Genomic DNA, 20,118 nt, shown 5'->3' with positions numbered 1-20,118 from the left:
GATCATGGAGGGGGGAGCGCGCGACCGCCCCGGGGCTCCCGCGAGCCCCCGTGCCCCCAGCGCCCGTCGCTGGCCCTGGGTTCGAGTCCCCGGGGACCCAGGTTCGAGTCTCACCCCCGCCTTGGCTCCGGTTCGAGTCCCGCCCCCGCCCGTTCCGCTCCCCGGTTCCCGAACAGGGTGGCGGCCTTGTCCCTCCCCCCCACACCCGCACCGCCGCCCCCTCCTCGTCCCCGCTCCCCCGGCACCCCCGCTCACGGCGAGCTGCAGCCGCGGGGCTCCGGCGGCGATCGGCGGCTCCGCGCACTGCAGCACCGCCCGCCGCCGGTGTCAGCTGGGCTCGGCTCCGCCTCCTGCCGCGGCGGGGGCCGGGCACGGCGGGGCTTGCGCGGGCCTGGCCGGGGAGGCCTTGGGGGCTCATCCGCACCTTTGAGGGCCTTGTGTGTCAGCCCGGGCACGGGGAGCGGAGCCCGGCCTGAGCAGGCCCCGCTCGGGCACTGCTGGGGCTGTTTGGGTTTGGCGCAGGCGGTTCCTGTGCTGGAGCTGCCCCTGGGAATCCCCGAGTGGGTGCTGGGAATGGCCGCTTCCCACACGCCCTCTGCGCCCTCAGATCACGCTCTCCCAACCAGACCGCAAAGAATCATGAGCTGAGGCAACTTCAGGTTAAAATAGCTGCAAGGGAGCCGGTAGGATTGAGCAGATAACAGGTGACTTTAGGACTGTGGAGGTGTGGCATCGATTCCCAGCTTTGTTTCTGGCCGAGTGTTTGTGAGTGTAAAGCAAATCCCTTTGCTAATCCCTGTTGAAGCCTTCGCGTTTCTAGCAGCAAGATAATTATATTTTTTGGCTTTTTATAGTGTGTACTAATATTCATACACTGGGGTACATTTACTATATGTCATTTTACTAGTCTTGATTGGTATTTTTAGTCCCCATTACTGCATTTGAAAAAGGACAGAAATTTTTTTGTTGTTGTTTATGCATCATGATCCATGTGATTAAATGGCTTTAAAGAGAGCTGTAATGGCCGTTCTCTTGCTATCTAATTTACAGTGAGAAATGAAGCCTGATTTGCCTAGTATTTTCTTGATGTTTATTTAGTTAAACAGGATTCTGATTTAAAACCTCTCCTTAGAGGTCTCTTAGGAAATTAAAATCATCCCGTGTTCACACTGACAAAAATTTCTGGATATCCTTCCAGTGTTAGAAGAAAGGTCATATGACTTCTTTTGGCAAATATGTAACTGCTACAAATCTTAGGCAAAAACTCAACCTGCCTTTGATATATCCCACAGTAAGTTTGGTACAGCCACTTCCAGGGGAAGAACATGACTGTGAGCAGCAGGGGCAAGCAAAGACACAGACAGTTATCAGAAGACTTGTGATTAGCCAATGTATATGCTGTGTTTGAAAGACAAAAAGTAATTAACAATTAAAATGGAATTACTGCTGACAGAGCAGCCCTTTTTCTCAGAGGCCCTGGCTGGTTAAGTGCTTTTGCAAATAGGGGTGGTCCCATGATATGTGAGCACTTGCAGAGAGGGACACAGGAGATAAAAATCTTCCTGAAAACATTGCTACGGGATCTTCCTTCCATGATTTCTTCTAGAACTCAAGCATCGTGTTTACCTGGCTTTTTGTTTTATGGTGCGACCCTGACGCACCTTCCCCTCCAACAGAGCCAGTTGAACTCCAGTGTGTGTGTCACAGCTCACACTGCAGCTCTGGATACATGTGAATTTCCTGAAAGGGATTCAAAATTTCAGTTTCATTCCTGCGATGGGGAAGGCACACCTGCTGTCCAGACAGCAGGGGAGAGGAGCTGCTCTCATTTTCCTATTTGCATTCCCAGAAGGTTTTGCCTCATTCAAGTCAGCTGGGGCACTGAGGGCTGTAATCCAAGCTGAGCTCAGCCTGCTGGGTGTTGTAGTGCATCAGGTAGAAAATGGGCAAAGAGATGGCCTCCAGAGCAGAAATCTTCTGGAAAAGCAATCTGTCAGATAGTCACAGCCCCTGTGAAGCATCCCGAATTCCCTACAGGTTCATGGAGAGGAGCCCCAGTCCAGCCTGCAGAGAGATGCATGAAGCTGACTACACATGTGGAGTGTTACACTGGACCAAAGTAAAGCTCTTGAAACCTGCTACCTGTTCAAGAATTTTCTGGTTTATACCAGTCTCTCTTTGTTATCTTGCTTACGCTTCTTTCCAGGGCAAGAAAATAATGGAGAAAATCTGCAGCTCTGGTTTAAGGGTTCCGTAGTCATGCAAGCATATGGAGACACTTTGTGTGTCTGGAAGTGAAGCAGATGCTCATTTCTGAGTAGGTTTTGGAGATATTTTTGCAATGCAAAAAATAATTACCAGTGATTCTTCATGGTTCATCATTTGCTATTACAGGGAGAATTGATCAGAACTTAAATACCTAAACTGAAGAGATGACAGAACTCATTGTCCATCATCACTGCATGCACCTTCCCTTTCTTTCTTAGCTAAATGTTATCCTTTTCTTCTGCTGCCGCCATCACAAAGTTAATTTTTCATGTCTCAGCTACATGTGTTGCATGTGCCTCATGTTTGCATGTAAGCACCTATAATTCAGGATCTTACAGTTAATCTGCAAACCTGATTAACTCTCAGCAGCTGACTGAAAAGCAGCTGACTTGCTTTTCATCTGGGATCTGAAAACAGGGAATACATGGAAGTCTTATACTACCAATGCTTTGTATGTTTCTCTGTGTGTGTGACCTCCAGTCAAAAACCCTACCATTCAATTATAACCTTTCTGTTATTTCCCATGGCTTTTGAAACAGCCTCTAGCTGTGACGCTGTGACAAATAGAAGCTAAACAATGCTATTAAAAATGCATGATGTGTGTTCTGCTATATTAGATAACACGGCCACGTTCATCACCCACTAACGCTGCCAATTCACAGCCTTGCCAGTGCAGCCTCCCTCCTATGTTTGCTTTGGAGAATTTAAGAGGATTTTTGACTACACTTCACCTTTCTTCCTTTTCACCCTTTTTTTTTTTTTACCTTTATTCATTATTATTCATATAGCATATTATTATTCATATAGCACAGATCTGATAGAGCTCATGTTTCCCAGCTTTCCTAAACTGTAATTCACTAAGAAGCCAAGCTGGAAAACAGTTGGGGAGATTAATAAACACTGGTTTAGTGAAAAGCAGAATCCCAAGTCCCTTGTTTTCTCTGGGGCCACTGCTGCACTGTTTGAAGCTATCACCCTTCTCTTTGTGCCAGCAGCTTATCCACAGCTCGTGCTCACCATCCTTTGCCATCGTGAGAATGACGAGTTGTCTCTCTTCTACTCCCTCGATGGTTGCACCCTCTCAGGGCTGGGCTGAAAGTTTACCAGCCCGGTGTTTCTCCGTTTGTCAGTGGAACCCAGGCCTGTCAACGTTCTGGTTTTGCAGCATTAGAACTGGGCAGAACACCTGGTTTTTACAGCTGGAGCTGCCCCGCTGTGTGAGCAGGGCCAAGCGGGGTGAGGTGTCTCCTACAGCGTGCTGCGGGTATCTGCCTGTTCTGCTGCCTGAGCTCTGTGGGCATGAGTCAGCTCTGGTCCAGGAGCCATCTGGCTGAGCAGCGCCGTGCTGAGCTCATCAGGCTGCTCCCGGGAAAGGTTTCTTCACTCAGGCAGAACATTAGCAGCACCTTGGCAGTTCATCTGTGTGCTGCCCGGAGAGAGGTGGGAAAGTGGCCACTCACATACCTCCAAGGAGCCTTGTCTGCATTTCTTTGTGCCCTCCCAGAAGGAGAACGAGCTGTAAAGCTGTAGATACTCGACGGTGGGGTGACTCAGTCCAGTGCTGGGAGAGAGTGTGCTGTGGTACTGTATCAGGGCAGGCAGCAGTCCTGAGCTCGTTATCCTGGCCAACCGCATTCATGAAATGGATCCTATTTTAGCCACTCGCCAACTGCAGGCTCAGAAGTAGAGACCACAACAGCTCTCATGATGATCCCTTTTACCCCTTGCAGGCAATGTCGCCTTAGTAATTTGGGGTCACCCAGCTTTCTCTTGTCAACTGTTGCAACATCAAAGCAACACAGCCGATGCACATGCTCAGGCACAGATCTTTTATTCTCTCACTCCAGAAGTGCTCTGTGAATCCTCCTGAGTGCTGACCCTTTTGCTCTTCTTACATGACTTTTACCTTTAGTCCCTGAACAGAGAGCCTGGCACAGCATCGGTGGGGGCTGGAGCTGGGCATGCACTTCTCTAAGGTTCCACAGCAGGTGGTCAGTTTTCCTTTGCAGGGAGGGCATTCACAGAGCCCTGTCCATCTTATGTATACTGTGGCTCTGCCCTCACCTGGGGAAAGGTGAATTCTTGGAGCTATCTTACAAGTGGTAATTGCTGGGAGGTAGAAAACTGATGAGAATGAGGCAAATTGTAACTTTAGAGTGTGGATTTTCCTGGCCTCCTGACCTGCTAACATACGGAGTTGCAGATAGCTTTGGTTTTGCTTAGACTTTACCCCACTATCAAGTGCAGGAACGGTTTTTACTGCACTGGGTTATGGTCTGTGGTTAATGTAAAGGGAGAACTTGCCTACGGGTGAGGGGCCTGCTCTCACTGGCCTGTATGAAACACCCTGTGCCTGCATCCGCTGCTGCATCTCCTCCGTCATGGTGTGGGGGTGATGTTTAAGCCAAGCACGGTGTTCTCAAACCGCAGGTATGACACAGGTCAGCCACAGTCATGCTCTTCACCCCAGTCCATCTCAGCCTCTCCGGTGAGGGTTATGCTCTTGCACCCTCACTTTCCAATTCCCACTCCAAAGCGCTCCTTCCCCTGACCTTGTTCTGTTACAGGCCCAGCAGGTCTGTGTGTCCATATGTTTACTCGGATCAAGAGGGTTCTGGATCTCACTGCCCATAATGTTCTTCCTATTTTTGGCATTGATGGACACTCATCCATCAATGATGGCTCAAAACGACTGTACTGCAAAGCAGGCAACCCCCAAAATGCTGTGACAACGACAGTGAGGCCTCTGCACACTCAGCACATAAAATGGGTCACTAGCAGGGGCATTCCACTCACACAGCTCCCTGTGCCCGCCTTTCTTTTTCCTTGCCCTTGAAGTCATTTGCATGTAAACAAGTAAAACTTAGACAAGGGGTAACAAAGTGACGGTGAGGAAAGGTGAGGGGAAAGGAAAGTGTCCCACAGTCCTGCTCTGGAAACTGTATCCTCACAGCTCCTGCCGGCTGGCTCCCCAAAGCTCTGATCCTGGTGCTGCTGCAGAAATAAAGGCCCATTGAGAACTCTGGCTCCAAATTAGCATTTGAATTCCCTTGTAGCCCGTTGTCAGATGGGCAGGAGGTGGGTGCTAGTCTCGGTTGCTCAGCGCTGATACACAAAGGTGGCTTTAAAAGATCCTTATTTTTCTGAGGGAAAGATATGCATTGCTCAGACTGAGCATACTTTGTGTTTTCCTTTCTTTTCGTTTTTCCTTTCCGTCTCCCATTCTTCTCCATTTCACCCCTTTCCTGGAACAGGCTGAGGCACAGATATACACGTCTGGGTATTGTTAGCCCTGTCTGACCTACTTCTCTCCCTCCCCTTGGCCCTGTGTTATGGATGCTGGTACTATGGAAACCTGGTTTACATGCCAGTGCCACAAAGCCGGGGCCACCAGCTGCACCCTCCTTTCCCGGCCCCACCGGAGTTTCCCTCCCAAACACCCCCCAAAGAAAGTTAGCAGCCCTGCTTCCCGGGGAAGTTCAAGAGTGTCCTCCATCCGTCCCACCAAGCCGTGCTCCGGAGGGACTGGGGTGCTCTTCTGTGGGCTTGGGGGCACCAGTGCTGTTCTTCCTCATGCCAGGGCACAGTATTTCAGCCTGGCGGCCGCTTGTACAGCCACCACTGCCCGCACTAGACCTGTCCGTGCCCGTATCCGGCAGGGGCCAGCACGTCACGGATAGGGAAGTACACGTGGGTGCCCTTGAAATTTTCAAGATAATAAGCTACAAACTTCTGCACCGTAATCCAAAAGTCTTGCAGGAACCTGGCTGGGATCCTGGGAACGCGGCGGTGGGAGCACGGCGATGGGAACACGTGCGTGCGGCGGTGCCTGCGGCGGGTGGCAGCTGCTCTGTGCGGGGACGGAGCTCTGCACTTCCACCGTCACTCGCGTGGAACCCGCCCCGTCGGGGACTGAGGCTTGTTTACAAGTTCAGCCTCTGCATCTCTTGTGATAAAAAAGTTCTCGCTGGTTCTGCGGGTTTCCTTTGCTCTCTGCTGGCCTCCCATCCGGCTGACTGCTTATCCTGGGAGCCTGCGGCACTATCAGAGTGGATTTGCTTCCAAATATCGCACGCCAAACGTTTTTCTCCCCGTTGCTGGCAATGAACTGGCAGCCGTAAGGGGAGGAAGCAGGAAGGAGCTCTGGAGACCGCAGAGCGGTTTGCAGGGACTCTTTATGTCTGTGGTAAGCGTCCCAGGAGATTCCTGCGAGGCTCCAGGACTCACCAAAGGCGAGAAGCCAGAGCCTGGCCCAGCACGGATCAAACTTGAAGGAGGCGGATTTGTGCATGAGTGCCAGAAGCCGTGTCTGTGTCGGCTGCCTGGTGAGCGCTGCCCCGGGCACCTCTCGGGGTGCAGCCAGGGATGCTGGGGCACAGGTGGCGGGCCCGGAGCTGTCGGTGGTCGCTGTCCTTGGACACCCCCGGGCCCCCCGTCGCCCTCGGCCCCCGCCCTCGCTCAGCCGCGGGGCACCGGCGCCCTCTCCCGACGCCGGGGGGAAGCGGCGGGGGCCGGGACGGCGGGAGCGGTCACAAATCCCGGGAGGAGGGGGGACAGAAATCTCGGGGGGAATAGGGACACGAATCCCGACAGGAGCAGGGCTGACGGCGTGGGCCTGTCCCCTATGGCGGGGGCAGCGGTGGGACCCTCCCTCTCAGCGCTGAGAGGGAGGATCTGAGCCCACGGAAGAGCAGCAGTGCCGCTGGCAGTTGATCGCTCTTAGACTGGTGCTCACAAGGGTGGCTTTCACACCTGTGACCCGGGGTGGCAGGTGCAGCCCCCCAGCACACCCTGTGCCAGCCCAGCGGCTCCTCAGCACCTCTGCAGCAGGTGCAAGTGGGCAAACTGGTGCCATACAGCACCAGCACAGCGTGCTGGGCAGCAGCAGCATGGCTTGGGTAAATCCCAAAATCATTGTCTAGTTGAGCCGTGGATCGGCGTAAAGTGGTTTTGTTCGACTGATGAAGCAGCAGAGCAATGACAGCAGCCTTGGTGGAGGGGAGCAGCTTCTCTTCTGCTCAGGGCACCTGAAATGGCCCCTCTGACAGTGGTTTGAAGGGCTGATGATGTGCCTGTCAGATTTTCTGTGGCAGAACTGGTGATGGCAGCCACCAAGGCCAGAGCTTGACTGTGCCGTGCCAGGATTTTTAATGGTCTTCTGTGCATCCAAGGGGAGAAGCCAGCTACAATCTTACTGCTGAATCATTAATTTCCCTCTCTGAGTCATCCTGCGGCCCTGTCACACACAGAGCGGACACAAGCAGGGCTGAGGTGGGCAGTGGCTCCAGGTTGATACAGCAGGTTTAGAAAACTGGTTGTAGGATAAAAGACAGAGATTGTGTCTGCAGAACGAGTGAGCACCCAGTCGGACTAACCCCAGAAAGCAGGGTTTTGACATGCAGTCAGGACCTGCACCAGCAGCTGGGGCCGGTCCTTCTGCATTAACTCTCTGTGAGGTGACTGGTTATACTGGTAAAAAGGTGAGGACTGGGGGCCAACTTCAGGAGATGGTAGGACCTGTTAATGCAAAGGCTAAGTGAAATCTCCCTGCGAAATCTGTTCCTCCCTGACCTTGCTAAGGCAAAGCCAGGGTTAAACGATGCTCAGACTTTCCTGAAATGTGTCACCAAAGTTGTCAGGAGAAAAAGTTGTTGTTTGTCTTGCTGTGACATCTGAGGATTCCTGTGAGGATGGGGCCCTACTGCACTGAAAACTTTGCAGAGACAAGTGTTATACAGTTATTTTTGTTTGGCTTTAAGCCTTCCCCTGCAGTGTTTGCCAGTTTCAATGCAGCAGCATGACTCCAAGGCAGGAGAGCCTGAAAGGGAAATGGACTGGGGGCTTTGCTGGAGAAGCCAGTTTAAAATGCATGGAAGGAAAAGAAACAATGTGAAAAATGAATCAGTTCCTCCAAAAAGCCCCTGTCGTTTGTTCTTACAGTCCAGATACGCCTACTGCTGGGAAAAGGAGGGGAGAGCAGTGGGCTTTACAATGTGGTTGGACTGGCATCATGCTCATGCAATTACTTTCAGTCTCTGGATTTGGTGTGAATTCCCCCTGTGATGACACACAGCACTGCTGGCATTTCCTGAGCTGTTACACCAACATGAGGGCACCAGTGGCCAAAAGCATCAGTGTTGTGAATACAGGACTCGTGAAAATCCAGCCTCTCCTGATGCAGGTGGGACCTGAGCACTGGGCAAACCACTTTTTGGTGCTGAGTGGCTCAGCACTCAATCCATGAGCTCAACATCTCCAAAAATCAGCTTCTCCCTCCTCAGAGCTCTCCTCCCACGTCTCCCAGGGTTGCAGGCTGCCTTGGACTGCACATCAGAGAAACAAAAGCAGCCACCTTGCACTCACACACTCATGTTTGTGTTCTCTGCTAGCTGCAGACTCACAAAGAGACACCCACTTCAGCAAGTTCAGTAACCTTTTATTTGTGCCCGTTGTCACTGGGCTGAGTTCGAAGTGGCACATGCAGCAGTGGTGATGAGTTTGCATAGTCCGATTTACAGCAGTGGTTGATAACCAGCATGAGGGCACTAATAGACTTTTACACAACATGTTGGTGGCTGCTCCAGTTTATCCCTCACCTCTTTTGTTATGTCTCAACCCACATCTAGTTCTAAACAAATACGTTCCTTAGGTGTGGACCTTGGAAAACTGCCATGAATCCGTGTTCTGTGCCATGGGCTGAAGGCAGAGCTGCTGGAGAATAGGCAACACATGGCACTTCCCTTTGGCAACTCACTGGGAAACTCAGACTGAGAAGAAATTGCTTTTATATGTCCAGTTTTTCTAAAACTGTCCTTGTTTTGGATTGTTGTTTCTGCATCAGACACAATGGAGCCACCACATGTGGAGCACTTGGCACACAAAGTGCCGTGGGGGAAAAATATCCCCCGAAGAGCTCAGCAGTTCCTGCCAGTGCTGGGCAGTGAGCAAGGAGGTGTTAAAAGCTCAGGTGAGGGTGGATTTCTCACAGGGGGCTGTCGATTTGCAGGTGGTCTGTTAAGGCAGGCAGGAGGGAGCAGCACTTGAAGATGAGGACAGTGATGAGGGACAGAGGAGTGGGTCATGCTGTGAGAAGCTGGAGGATGTTCAGCCCTACATAGTGAGAGAGGAAGAAATGCAGGATGCCCAGGGCTGACATTGCAATGAGAATCCAGAGAACTCCAGCGCTGAAGTACATCGGGGTGAGCCTGGTGGGAGAGAGGCAGCTGCTGACACTGAGCTTCCCGCCTGGGAACAGCCCCTTCCTCCCTGCAGAAGTGGGGTGGAAAGGCAGCCCCTGGCTGTCCCCTGCCTCCTGCGTGGGGTCCCATGCTCTGCTTCCACCTCAAGGGAGCAAACACACATACCCAAAAGGGCTTGGGGAAGCTCCAGCCTTGTCCAGTACCTGTGTTGCTGCCCAGCCCTGTATCCATGTTCACATTATGCCACAGAGACAAGGCTGAGTCATGCAGGAACCCCAAAGCATCCAAGAGTCCTGAGCTTCCCCAAAGCACATTATGTTCCCAAATACAAACCCCTCAAGGGTTACCCTGTGCTCCCCTGAGTGCTGCTGTATGCGTGTGTGTGTGTGTGCAAGAGTGTGTAAGTGTGTAAGAGCATGCAAGAGTGTGTGTGACTGTTTTCACCTTTCTGAGGATGATGTCTTGTATCCCATAAAGTAGCAGTAGCGGGCGCAGAGATAGAGCAGACCCAAGGCTGCAGCCAGACCTGGGATTAGGAGAGATGACAGTGACCATCTCCAAAAGCTTTTCAGAGCTACTTGGAACCAAGGAGGTAGCCCAAGGTGAAGGAATAGAGACTCTGTGTCCTCTGGCTCTACCCTCCCATCAGAGACAGAATTACTGCTGAATTTATTGTTCAGACATCGAGCAGGACCTGAGAACTGAGGCAGCACCCAGGGGAACAGATCCAGTGACAAACCAGGTAATGGGATATTCTCACCTTGATGGAAGAAGAGCCCAGCCTGCCACAGAAGTGCCAGGAAGATAGGAAAATACTCAGAGGAGTTCACCCTGGCAGGAAAGAGAAAGGTCATAAACTAGGGAAAGGAAGGAAGTTCTTCCTCTTTTGCTTCCCCTAGCAGTTTCCAGACCCTGGAGGCTTTTGCTTTTTAGACCTGATGTTGTCATAAAAAGCCTCCAGGCTTGCACCTTTCCCCGCAGTTCCTGTCCCAGCTTTATTCACAGAAATCAAACAGTGGAAGGGTCTCCAGGGCACAAGAAATTAAGTGAAAGATTCCCAGGTCTGACTGTGCACAGAAAGGCTCTATGAACCACTGCCACTGCCCCTTCCCAAGTTCTGCAGCTCAAACCCTGTTGTCAATGCCCCAAAGCCTTGAGCAGATAAGGCCAGAGCAGCCTGGGCTTTGTGCAGGAGTTGGAGGGAGCACATAACTGTTGGGATTGTTTGTATGCCATGCCCTGTCCTCCCAAAGGCACAGTAGCACCAAAAGATGCTGGATGAAGCTGAGTCTAGGCTGGTGAAGGAGCAAAGAACGGGATGGCTGAGGGGATCCAGCTCCAGCTACTCAGTTGCTTTTTTTCCAGTGGTCAGCTACAACAAAAGTGGAAGCTCCTCCCTCCCCAGTGCAGCCCTAGCACAGAAGTCACAGCAGAGAAGCTGGATTATCCTCATCCCAGCTCCAGCTGAGATCTCTCTGGGAACTTGTCCTTCCCCGTGAGTGAGATTCAGAGCAGGGCTGAAGGTGCCTGAGGTTTGGACATCACTTGGACAAAACCAACCTAAGTCTCAGGCACCAAGGGTTATGTCTTTAGGAGCCCTTCACTGTACAGCAGATTCCTGTGTAGTTTCTATCAGCAATGGCTGGTTTAGGACTCAAGACCCAACCCAATCCTGATGTTGACTCTTCAACCCATTAATTAACCTCGAGGGAGGTGAGTAATTGCTTAATTACAGTCCCAGGAAAAGAATAGCAAAGCAGGGGAAAGGCAGTGTGATTACACGAGATCTGACAAACGTCAGATAAGAGGAGTTTCTTACTGTGCTCGAAAGATCCTTTCAAATTCAGGAGGGCCTGAAATCTTTGGAGGTGAAATGCCAAACAGCCTCCTAGAATAGATCACCTGGAGGAAGAAGTAAGCTGCAGCAAAAGAGAGAAAAGTAGCAGTGGTCAGTCAAGGTGGGGTCAGGAGCTGGCCAGAGGCTGGGGAAAAAGATCTGCAGTCTCCTCCTAACCCCACACCCCCACATAGCAGAGAAAGTTAGAGTAAAGTCCCAGGTACCTTTTAGATAAGCAAAAGGAATGACCCAGAGCTATACTGAAGCAAGGAATATCAATCACGTACCACCAGTGTTATCTGCTTTCTTGCATAATCTGCAGATGGTAATTTCTACAGAAATTGTTACACAATTCAGATGCACTTTGTTACTGACAATTTCAAGGTTTTTTCAATCTCTGAATTTTTTTCCCCTTCTGTATTCTGATATCTGTGTAGGGATGGAACTAATGCCGCAGATAAGCCACCCAAACACTGAATTAAATTGTCATGCAATGTGGACCCATGGCTGGGAGATGTTCCATGTGATCCACCACAGCCCATCCTTCCACCTTTTCACATCGCAGAGCTCTTCGTATGCACACATATTCATGCACTGCAGGAGCTGCTGTAAGCCCAAAGAGGGAAATCCTACATGTTTGTAGAGGGAAAGATCTACCAAAAAATTTCTGAATGGAGGGGGTAGGTCAGTTCAGAGAAAAGGCTTCCTATTCACCATTTGGTTGAATGTTTTCCAGAACCCAGACAAGATATCAGTTCACTGTCTGAAAAGCAGTGCCAGTGCCACAGGAGACATTAAATATGAAAGGAAAAGAAAATCAGTGGAGTTACAGCAGATTGATCCAGCAAGTATTTGAGCACACACATCCGATCATCCCTACCTTGCTCCAGGACTCCCAGGACTGTCACAGCGGCCAGCCAATGAATCTGATCCAACATACTGACTTCTCCAGACCCTAGAAAATCTTATTTCTTGATCAGAAGTTCCTCTGGCCAGGTTCAGTCCTTCCTGATGTGGCAGTTGGCAATGGTAGCTGGCAGCCTAGGTTTGTTCTAACTGAACAAACAAAGCAAAGATTTTGAGTGTGTTACTGACACCCAGGAGGAGCCTGGCTTGCCCATTATCATATGCACTGTGGAAATGTAAATCAGTGGAGACAGGCTTAATGGAGTATTTCCGTTCCCACCCACCCTTTTCCAGGAACAGAGTTATGAGGAAGTGGAAAAGCCAAGAGAGAGACAAATGTGAGAGATAAGGGAACTGGGAGCTGAATGGATGGACAAATCTCAATAGCCCACTAATCCACTCCCCCCAGGGCATCTGCTTTAGGCCAAGGCACATCCCTTTCGATGATGTTGCAGGAGGTACCAAAGCCCTGCTTGGGCTGTTAAGTCGCGCCAGAGCACAGGCAGCATTCCAAGGTATATATCCCTGTGTACATAATCCGACGTACACTCTGGGTAGCATGTGTTGGGCACAGAGAATGACTTCGGGCCACAACACTGAGACAGCCTCAAATAAAGCCCCTGCATGAAAAACCCTCTGAGAGGGTAAGACAGGATGTGATAAAGTATAAAAGGTCTTTAGATCTGTCCTGCACAATGATATTTTATCTGATGATGGGTCCTGCAGAATGACTGTCACCCACCAAGGGAGTTTCAGAGCCAACCCTTGTCCCAGAAAGGCTGGGAGATGTGCACTTAAGGCTTCTGATCAATCCTCAGCCCAATGAATTCTCATCATAAACACCAGAGTGAGTTCTTTCTGGGGAAAACCTGCAGAATTCATCAGGACATAGCAAAAAGAAAATTACATTTTCACGTGTCAGGAGAGACCCATTTATTTAGTTCCCATCTAACAGCACAAAGCTGGCACAGACAAAAGCTGCTGGGACCACCAGGTTTGTTTCCTTCCTCTCTCTTCATTTGAAGAATTCTCCCATCAGACCAGGGAAAAAGGAAAGTGGATTAACACAAAGTGATCGTTGAACACCACTATATAGAAAGTTATATTAAAGCAGTTTACAGAAATTACATCATATGCCTGATGTCTTTGATAGGCTTTCTAAGAAGCAATATGCTGGTTCTGGTTTTCTGCCTCTCTATAAGGTGTAAAGGCACCCGAAATGGCTATAACAATGTCCCAGCTTAGTATTTTTCCAAATATCAAATACACGCCCCATTGTTTTTCAAACACCAGCTCTAAGATTAATTCCTTTATTTCAGAATTGAACCTTTTTCATTGCAGTGACTGTTTAGAAATATGAGGAACATTGTGTTTTGTTTTCTTCTATTTAGTTGTCAAAGAAATTAAGAACTCCCCTGTGTCAGCTCAAGAAGGGCAGAGGCCTTGCAGTGCATAATGATGTTTGATTTCCCTCTGCTCCTGTCTGATAACAGACTGTTAGTGAAAGAAAATAAAGAAAACAACTGAACAGAAAAGATTTGAGTTTACACCTCCATCAGATGACAGTGCAGTGTAAGCTGCATCAACAGTGTGAAATGTGTGTAATGGAATCTGGGCCAGGAGGAGCTGCACAGGCTGCCATAGAGCGTTCCTGGTCTCCAGATCATCATCAGACACAAAACACTTCTAGTGTCATCATCTAGCATGGTCTAAATATAATAAAGGCCAACAGAAATATGAATGAATAAACAAGCACAGATGTCTCCCCCCTCCTCCTCCCTCCTCCGTAAGCATAATTTTTCAAGCTGTTTTTAAACTCCTGAAGAGCACAACGTTTTTCTTGTCCCTGTTTCTCACCATCAGAACTCGTTTTATTTTCAATTCTCCCTCAGTGTTTACAAGGAAGAGGCACAAGTATCCCGGTCCCAGCACCAAATGCCCCTGGATGACAGACTGCTGTGGGTGGGCAGCCTCCGCACCTGTGGACCGCAGCGGATTGCAAAACCTTACCCTCCGAGGCTGACACGGACCAGTTCCCTTCTAGGCAAAGACAAATCCTGCAGTCCTAGGTGCACCTCAGGATGGATTTGTTGAGCAGGAGCTACTGAAATGCTGTAACCCTGTCCCAATCCCCAGCTCTGCACTCCAGGTTATGCCCTGTGAATGTGTCCCTGCATCAAACGGCACAGACCAAAGTCCTCATACCTCCCACTGAGTCATCACTGGAGGCATTACTCTGTGCCCATGGCTGCCTCTGCCACCTCTTCCTGCAGCCAGTAATCCTTTCTGCCTCCTAATTTTCACTTCAGGGATGCACTTTGAGGTGGACTGCGACACCAATAGGGATTAAAAATCATCTTTGGGGAGAAAAATGATCAACACAATGCCTTGGAGGAGTTTTAAGCATCCATAGAGTTTGCAGCACCTATTACTTGCCCGGAGCAGCAGGGCAAGGAGAAGCCAGCAGTGCTGAGTCCAGCACCATTACATGCAGTAAGATTCCCTGGAAATGTATTTCAGGAGCGTACAACAGCTTGAGAGCTTTCTGTCAGTGGAAGGGAGAACATTTTGCAGATGAGCAACTTACCCTTCAGCTGTGAAGCATGGAGGTGCCTCGTTCTTCCAATCCTATTGCACAAATATGGAAGTATTTTCTAATGCAGGTCATACTTGTGCTTCCTTTCCTCCGAATCCTTTTGCAGCCACTGTGGATATCCAAACCCGTGACTGTGGAACTGCTTGTGAGAACAATTACTGTCTTTGTAACAACCACACAGAAAAAAAGAGGGGAGGGTTTATTCAAAAGAATTTTTTCTCACAGAGAAGAAAGAATTTTACTAGTTCAAGAGAAAGAAAGAGAGCTCAACTCCCAGCAACTCAAGTCTGTTCAAGACAGCTCCTCAGGGTGGGGTGGTGGGGTTGGCGATGCGCCTTCCTGAACTCCCATTCATTCCCATGGAGGCTTCTCTTAAACTCAGACTAACGTGTTGAGATTTTCATGGAATTCTTGGATTTTCCATCTGTGAAAGGAAGGACAGGCTAAAAATATGGCAAGAAAAAACCCCAATTCATTATTTTTCCCCTTAGGAACTGGCCACATGTTCCCAGGAACTGCAGAACAGCTGCATACAATTTCTGCTCTGTGATTCCCAACAGGACTCAGAGGAAGCCATGAGCTGGCTGAGATCTCCTGTGTGCTTTGAAATGTGTCCTGGGTTCTGCATTTTGATATAACCATAAAAACTCTGCATAACAAGAAGTACCATATCTTCCTAAAATGAGCATCTATCCAGAGGTTCCTCCTCTCACAAAGTAAAAGAGCAGGTGGTTGGTTTTATCAGCAACATCCAGGTTGGCATTATACAACGCACTTCTTGGAGTACAAACTCAGTGCGTATTGGAGATGTGCCTTAGCCTGTTCATCAAGACTGATTTCAGACCATATTCCTGGCATTTATATATCTATGGTGGATCAAAGCGATCACATAAATGTTCACAAATATTTAGTTACAGCAAAATTTCTAGGGGCCAAACCAATCTCTGGGCTGTTTGAATGCTACTACTGCATGGAGCAGGACCACAGCCAAGCACCTATTGACAGCACTTCTCATCTCAGTAAAGGTGAAGGGCTTCACTTTAGAGATCAAACAGGGAAAACATACAAAGTAATTTTCTAAAAAGCAAGATGGAAAGCCAAGTCTTTGGAAAGAATATATATACTCATTTATTTAGGGATAGTTTGGAGATATTTTTTTAAAGCTTTCTTCTGATGGAGTTTGGTGAGCTTTATCCATATACACCTTAAGTCTGACTGGAGGGCACATCAGTATAAAAGCAATGCCAAAAACTCTCCCCTTAATTCATCATCAGAAGGCACTGGTATATGCAAATGAATTATATCCCTTCATTTATGATCAACATCTGTTAAAAATATTAATTAAATGTCTCTCTTGCCCTGCCTTGTCTTGTGTTATTGTCACACAAGGTAAGCCTTTTCCATGTGTTTTGCCAATTTTCCTACCTCCTGTTCAACAGAAAGTCAGGAATAGCTAATAAACAAAAAGGAACAATGCCAGAAAGTGGCTAGCTCGAAGAATAAATCTCTGGAGTGATAAGTGCATATATCAGGGAGGGGACGGATTTCCCTTTGCAGAGGGACAAACAAGCCTTTCAAACATCTTTGGAAGCTCTTATGTTAACATACACTTAGTATTATCCTATAATGATGTGGGGGGAAAATTGCAAGTGTACAGGGTACATCAAAATACATCAAAGGCTGCAGAGTGGTCATGGAGTACAGCTTCCCTTTTCCTAAATTATAGAGGTGAAGAAATAGAGCTGTTTAGCATTTCTATCTTGTTTGGACCAGCACACCCAGATGCTGGCTGGCCCTACCCGGTTATGAGATAAAGCTGGGAAAGGCATTGGAGAGGGGCAGAGTGAGGACAGCTCTAAGGAGACATTTTTCAGGGGGAAGATTGGAATTCCTAATAGGTCTCCTGCTAAGAAGAGACTCTTGGCTTGTCAGAAACAGGGAAAGAGTCAGGGGAATTTGCCTGAAGTGGGGAGGTGTTGCTGTGCAAGGTCGTATCTTCACGGACGGGGCAATCAGGAGGGCACTGGTCCCTCTGCATTATGGTGACTTTTCACACCAAAGTTCTGTGCCTCATGGGGTTGGGGGAAAGGAGATGGTCTGGGGGGAGATCTGCCATAGGTCCTCACTGGAGATGCTCTTCTGTCCTTGCTTAGTGCTGTGGGACTGTGCCTGAACCCGAGTCCTGCTGAGTGTCCTGCCCTCTTGTCACCCTGCCCATAACACTGGGCCACAGCTCAGCCAGACAAAAACAGAGGGTAAGACCACAGACTGTCCAGCATCAGCATGAGGCCCATGGACAAGCTTGTGCAAGGGCAGAAGGCACCAAGGGCAGGAAACAGGCATGTTTCTGTAAAGCTCCTCTGACGTCAGCAGTCTCAAAAGTTTTGAAATATATCTTCAGAATGAATCATAGGTAAATGCTGTGGATGAGAGTAGATCATAATTTGGACTGTTCTTTTAACTCCTTTACTGTCATGCCCCCAGAAGATGCCCCAAGTGATGTGCTGGCAGGGAATGGAGCCCAGGTACCGGGTGGGACACTGCCAGTGAGGCGCACACACACCGTGCTGCAGCTGTGAGGCTGCCAAGTGCAGTGGAAGCAGAGTGAGGAGTCTGCCTGGGTTACATAAAGCCCTGAGCACAGAGGAACACAAACAGGCTCTGTTTCTGCTCTCATCTCCAAAGGAGAAATTAAACAGAGCCAGCCACTACATCTGCTGGCACAGGACCAGGGAGACAGCAGCAACTACGGGTCCTGGGAGCAAGATGTGAGTGTGGGAGCAGAAGGGTTTTTGGTTCCTGGCCATCATTTCCTGTGGCCTTTGTGTGTCAGAGACTGGCCAAGGTCAAGCTGCCCTGTGTGTACTTGACACTGGTGGCAACTGCATGGAGAGTGGGGCAGGGGACAGTCCCTGGGGAGAGCTGCCACAGGAATGTGACTGCTCCAGCCTCATATGGAACCCAGATGCTGTGTGAAGGCTGACCCAGCTCTGCTGTCCCCCAGCAAGGGCAGGTAACTCCTATCCCCAGCATCTCAAGTTAGGGGGCACCATTTAAGGTATCAAAAGTGGAAACTTCATCTGAGCCTTTCCCTTTCTGTCCCAGCTCCTGGGTTGCAAAGTTGGGCTAAGAGCAGTCCCAGAGGTGCCACTGGGACCAGACACCCATGCTGGCACCAGTCTTCTTCCAGCATCTTCTGAGCAACTTCAGCCTCCCCAGCTGTGGGGGTGCTGGCCCACAGATGCAGGCAGTGAGGGGCTGTGCCCTGGGATGCCAGGACAGACAGACAGGGTTAGAAAATCTTTCTGTTCCCAGAGGCCTTTAAGAAGTATCAACAACAGGGAGCTTTGGCCAAACATGAGAAGCCACCTCTCAGCAGTTGTAAATTGGTGACCAATCCCACACTGGGACAAAGGACTTGCTTTAGAAAAAAGCTGGGTTTATTTTAAGGGTGTGAAATGGTTGCATGACACAATAGTGTAAAAGAATTTAATGACCAGAAACAGTGCTAAATACCAGACTTGCCTGCACACCCTTGCTTTTAACCACTGGGAGGCTGAAATGGCAGTTGAAGCGATGCTAATTTGGTCACTCTGCCTCCCAAAGCCTGGAAGCAGGATAGATGGTGTCTGTAAGTGCTCTGACAAGAAGAGGATTCATTGAGTGACACGGGGCAGTTATTGAGCTCCTTGCTAGAGCTGTTCTACTGGCACCCTGGACCTCTGCTGGGGAGAAAGGCAGAAAGAACCTGCTGTAACTCCAGAATTTCCTGTAGCCTTTACACAAGAAGTATTCCACTGTTCCAGTTTCCTGACATAATTCCACTGCCCTCGCATAGCGAGGTGCATTCAATGTCTAAGGAAGACTTTCTTAGTGATACAAATCCCTCAGAAGCCATCACGCTTGTCCTCAAACCATGTGGTCACAGTGGTTTAGATTTTTGCCTGTGAGGGCAATAAGGTGAGATGGACAGTACTGGGATGTCCATCCCGCTGCCTGTTGCGCCACACTTCAGAACACCCATTTTCCAGCATCCACCTATCTGCTCCATACTGCACAGGATACTGGGATGCTGCCTAACTTGACATGTCTTGATGGTGGCCACTCCTGTTAGGAAAATTCTCAGTGCCAAGCCAGTGCTTGATGCCTCCTGGCTATGCCAGCTTCAGTCTGCAGGACAGCATCCATTCCCTGCCTCCCAGCACTGCAGGATTGGAGCAGGCTTTTATCCAGGGTCTGGGGAGGCTCCAGCACACAGGAGCCTGGGCTGTGCTGTTTGAAAGCCCTGATGTGAGTGCTGGTATTAGCTGTTTTACATCACAATTTAGTGCTTTTGTTCAGTACTTGCAGAGATGCAAAACGAATACAGTCTTTTGGTACAGCACTTATCAGGGACCAGTGTTAAAGTTACTACTAAAGCAAACAGAAAAATCTCCACCTATAATTTCCAGAGGTTCAATATTTACAATAACACAGTCAGCTACTATCTGCAGAACACTTTTTTTTTTATTCCTGTGAAAATCAGCTAAAATCACTCCCAAAGTCCTCAAATGATCAACACTTCTGGAATTTAACACTTATCATACCAATGGATCCTCTTCATCCTAAATATAGGGTTTCTTATCCAGATACATACAGGTAGACTTTTTTATGTATATATATGTTTTTAATATATATATAAAAATCTATGAAGAGCTGGAAAGCAGACTCTGGCTTGTAATCAGTTAAAAAAATTACTAAACAATTAGAAACAAATTTAATGCCAAATTTAATTTGGGGATTTTTGAGTTTGCCTCAGATTTACATCTGTATATTCATAAAAGGAAAAGGATCTCTGATTCTTTTTGGTGCCTTGTAAAAACATATCAGAAAACATCCTATAACAAAAGTCTGCCTAGGATTGCAGAAAGCTCACAGCTCAGCCCACTTTTACCTTGGATGGGGCTTGTCCAGCAGAAACAAAAGGAAAGGCCCTTGTCACTGAGTTGATGGACAAATTAAAAATGTACCCATGCACAGGACAAAGTCTTAGATTAAAGTACCCCAAGAAAATGAAGAGAATGTTGAGCTTCTACAAAGTAAGTCAGTGAGTGATTCCAGTTCCACGTATATGCACTTGCAGAAAGGAGAGTCTGGTGGGGGAGACATTTAGAACCAATGAAAGAAATGAATTGGAAATGTAAAATCAAAATAGTGAGCTTATTTAATATGCACTTGATAGTTATAACCCACAGTTTCTACAAAGTCAAATGAGGGGGCAGCTCAGCTCAGCCTCTTCATCTTGGGGGATTTAGCCCACTCTGAAAGAATTC

The 20,118-nt window shown here is 48.8% G+C and overlaps 2 protein-coding genes across 4 annotated transcripts in view; both read right to left on the bottom strand.

Annotated features, from left to right (window-relative positions):
* LOC121658179 (heterogeneous nuclear ribonucleoprotein H-like) overlaps nt 1–355 on the bottom strand; it is a 16,047-nt gene extending 15,692 nt beyond the window's left edge. The window contains exon 1 of the mRNA XM_042014741.1: nt 256–355. The gene's annotated coding sequence lies outside the window, so the exon portion shown is untranslated. The remainder of the gene's footprint in view (nt 1–255) is intronic.
* Nucleotides 356–8,683: 8,328 nt separating this feature from the next.
* Nucleotides 8,684–15,053, bottom strand: LOC121658181 (leukotriene C4 synthase-like). Of its 3 annotated transcripts, none has more exons than XM_042014760.1 (6): nt 14,798–15,053; nt 12,185–12,360; nt 11,287–11,386; nt 10,228–10,298; nt 9,912–9,993; nt 8,684–9,473 (listed from the first exon to the last, which is right to left on the bottom strand). In XM_042014760.1, exons 2-6 carry the CDS (start codon nt 12,240–12,242, stop codon nt 9,347–9,349), a joined length of 438 nt encoding a protein of 145 aa, XP_041870694.1. In that variant the 5' UTR covers nt 12,243–12,360; nt 14,798–15,053; the 3' UTR covers nt 8,684–9,346. The 3 variants fall into 3 exon arrangements, with proteins under 3 accessions (XP_041870694.1, XP_041870695.1, XP_041870692.1); XM_042014761.1 differs by having other exon boundaries at nt 12,185–12,356; XM_042014758.1 differs by lacking the exon at nt 14,798–15,053 and adding an exon at nt 14,221–14,721.
* Between the last annotated feature and the right edge of the window lie 5,065 nt (nt 15,054–20,118).

This window comes from Corvus kubaryi, unplaced genomic scaffold (genome assembly GCF_017639235.1).
Source record: "Corvus kubaryi isolate FWS band 111438036 unplaced genomic scaffold, C.kubaryi_AGA036_p1.0 split2-37374, whole genome shotgun sequence".
Classification (NCBI taxonomy): Eukaryota; Metazoa; Chordata; class Aves; order Passeriformes; family Corvidae; genus Corvus; species Corvus kubaryi.
The sequence above is the reverse complement of the archived record's forward strand: the minus strand, read 5'-3'. Positions and strand labels throughout refer to the sequence as shown.

Bases quoted from the DNA above. Each gene is read 5' to 3' on its own strand.
- LOC121658181 (XM_042014760.1), bottom strand. From the start codon at position 12,242: ATGTTGGATCAGATTCATTGGCTGGCCGCTGTGACAGTCCTGGGAGTC. The intron at 10,299-11,286 runs GTAAGAAACTCC...CTTTCCTGCCAG, and splicing joins GAAAGGATCTTTCGAGCACA to GGTGAACTCCTCTGAGTATT. The intron at 9,474-9,911 runs GTGAAAACAGTC...CTCTCCCACCAG, and splicing joins AAGACATCATCCTCAGAAAG to GCTCACCCCGATGTACTTCA.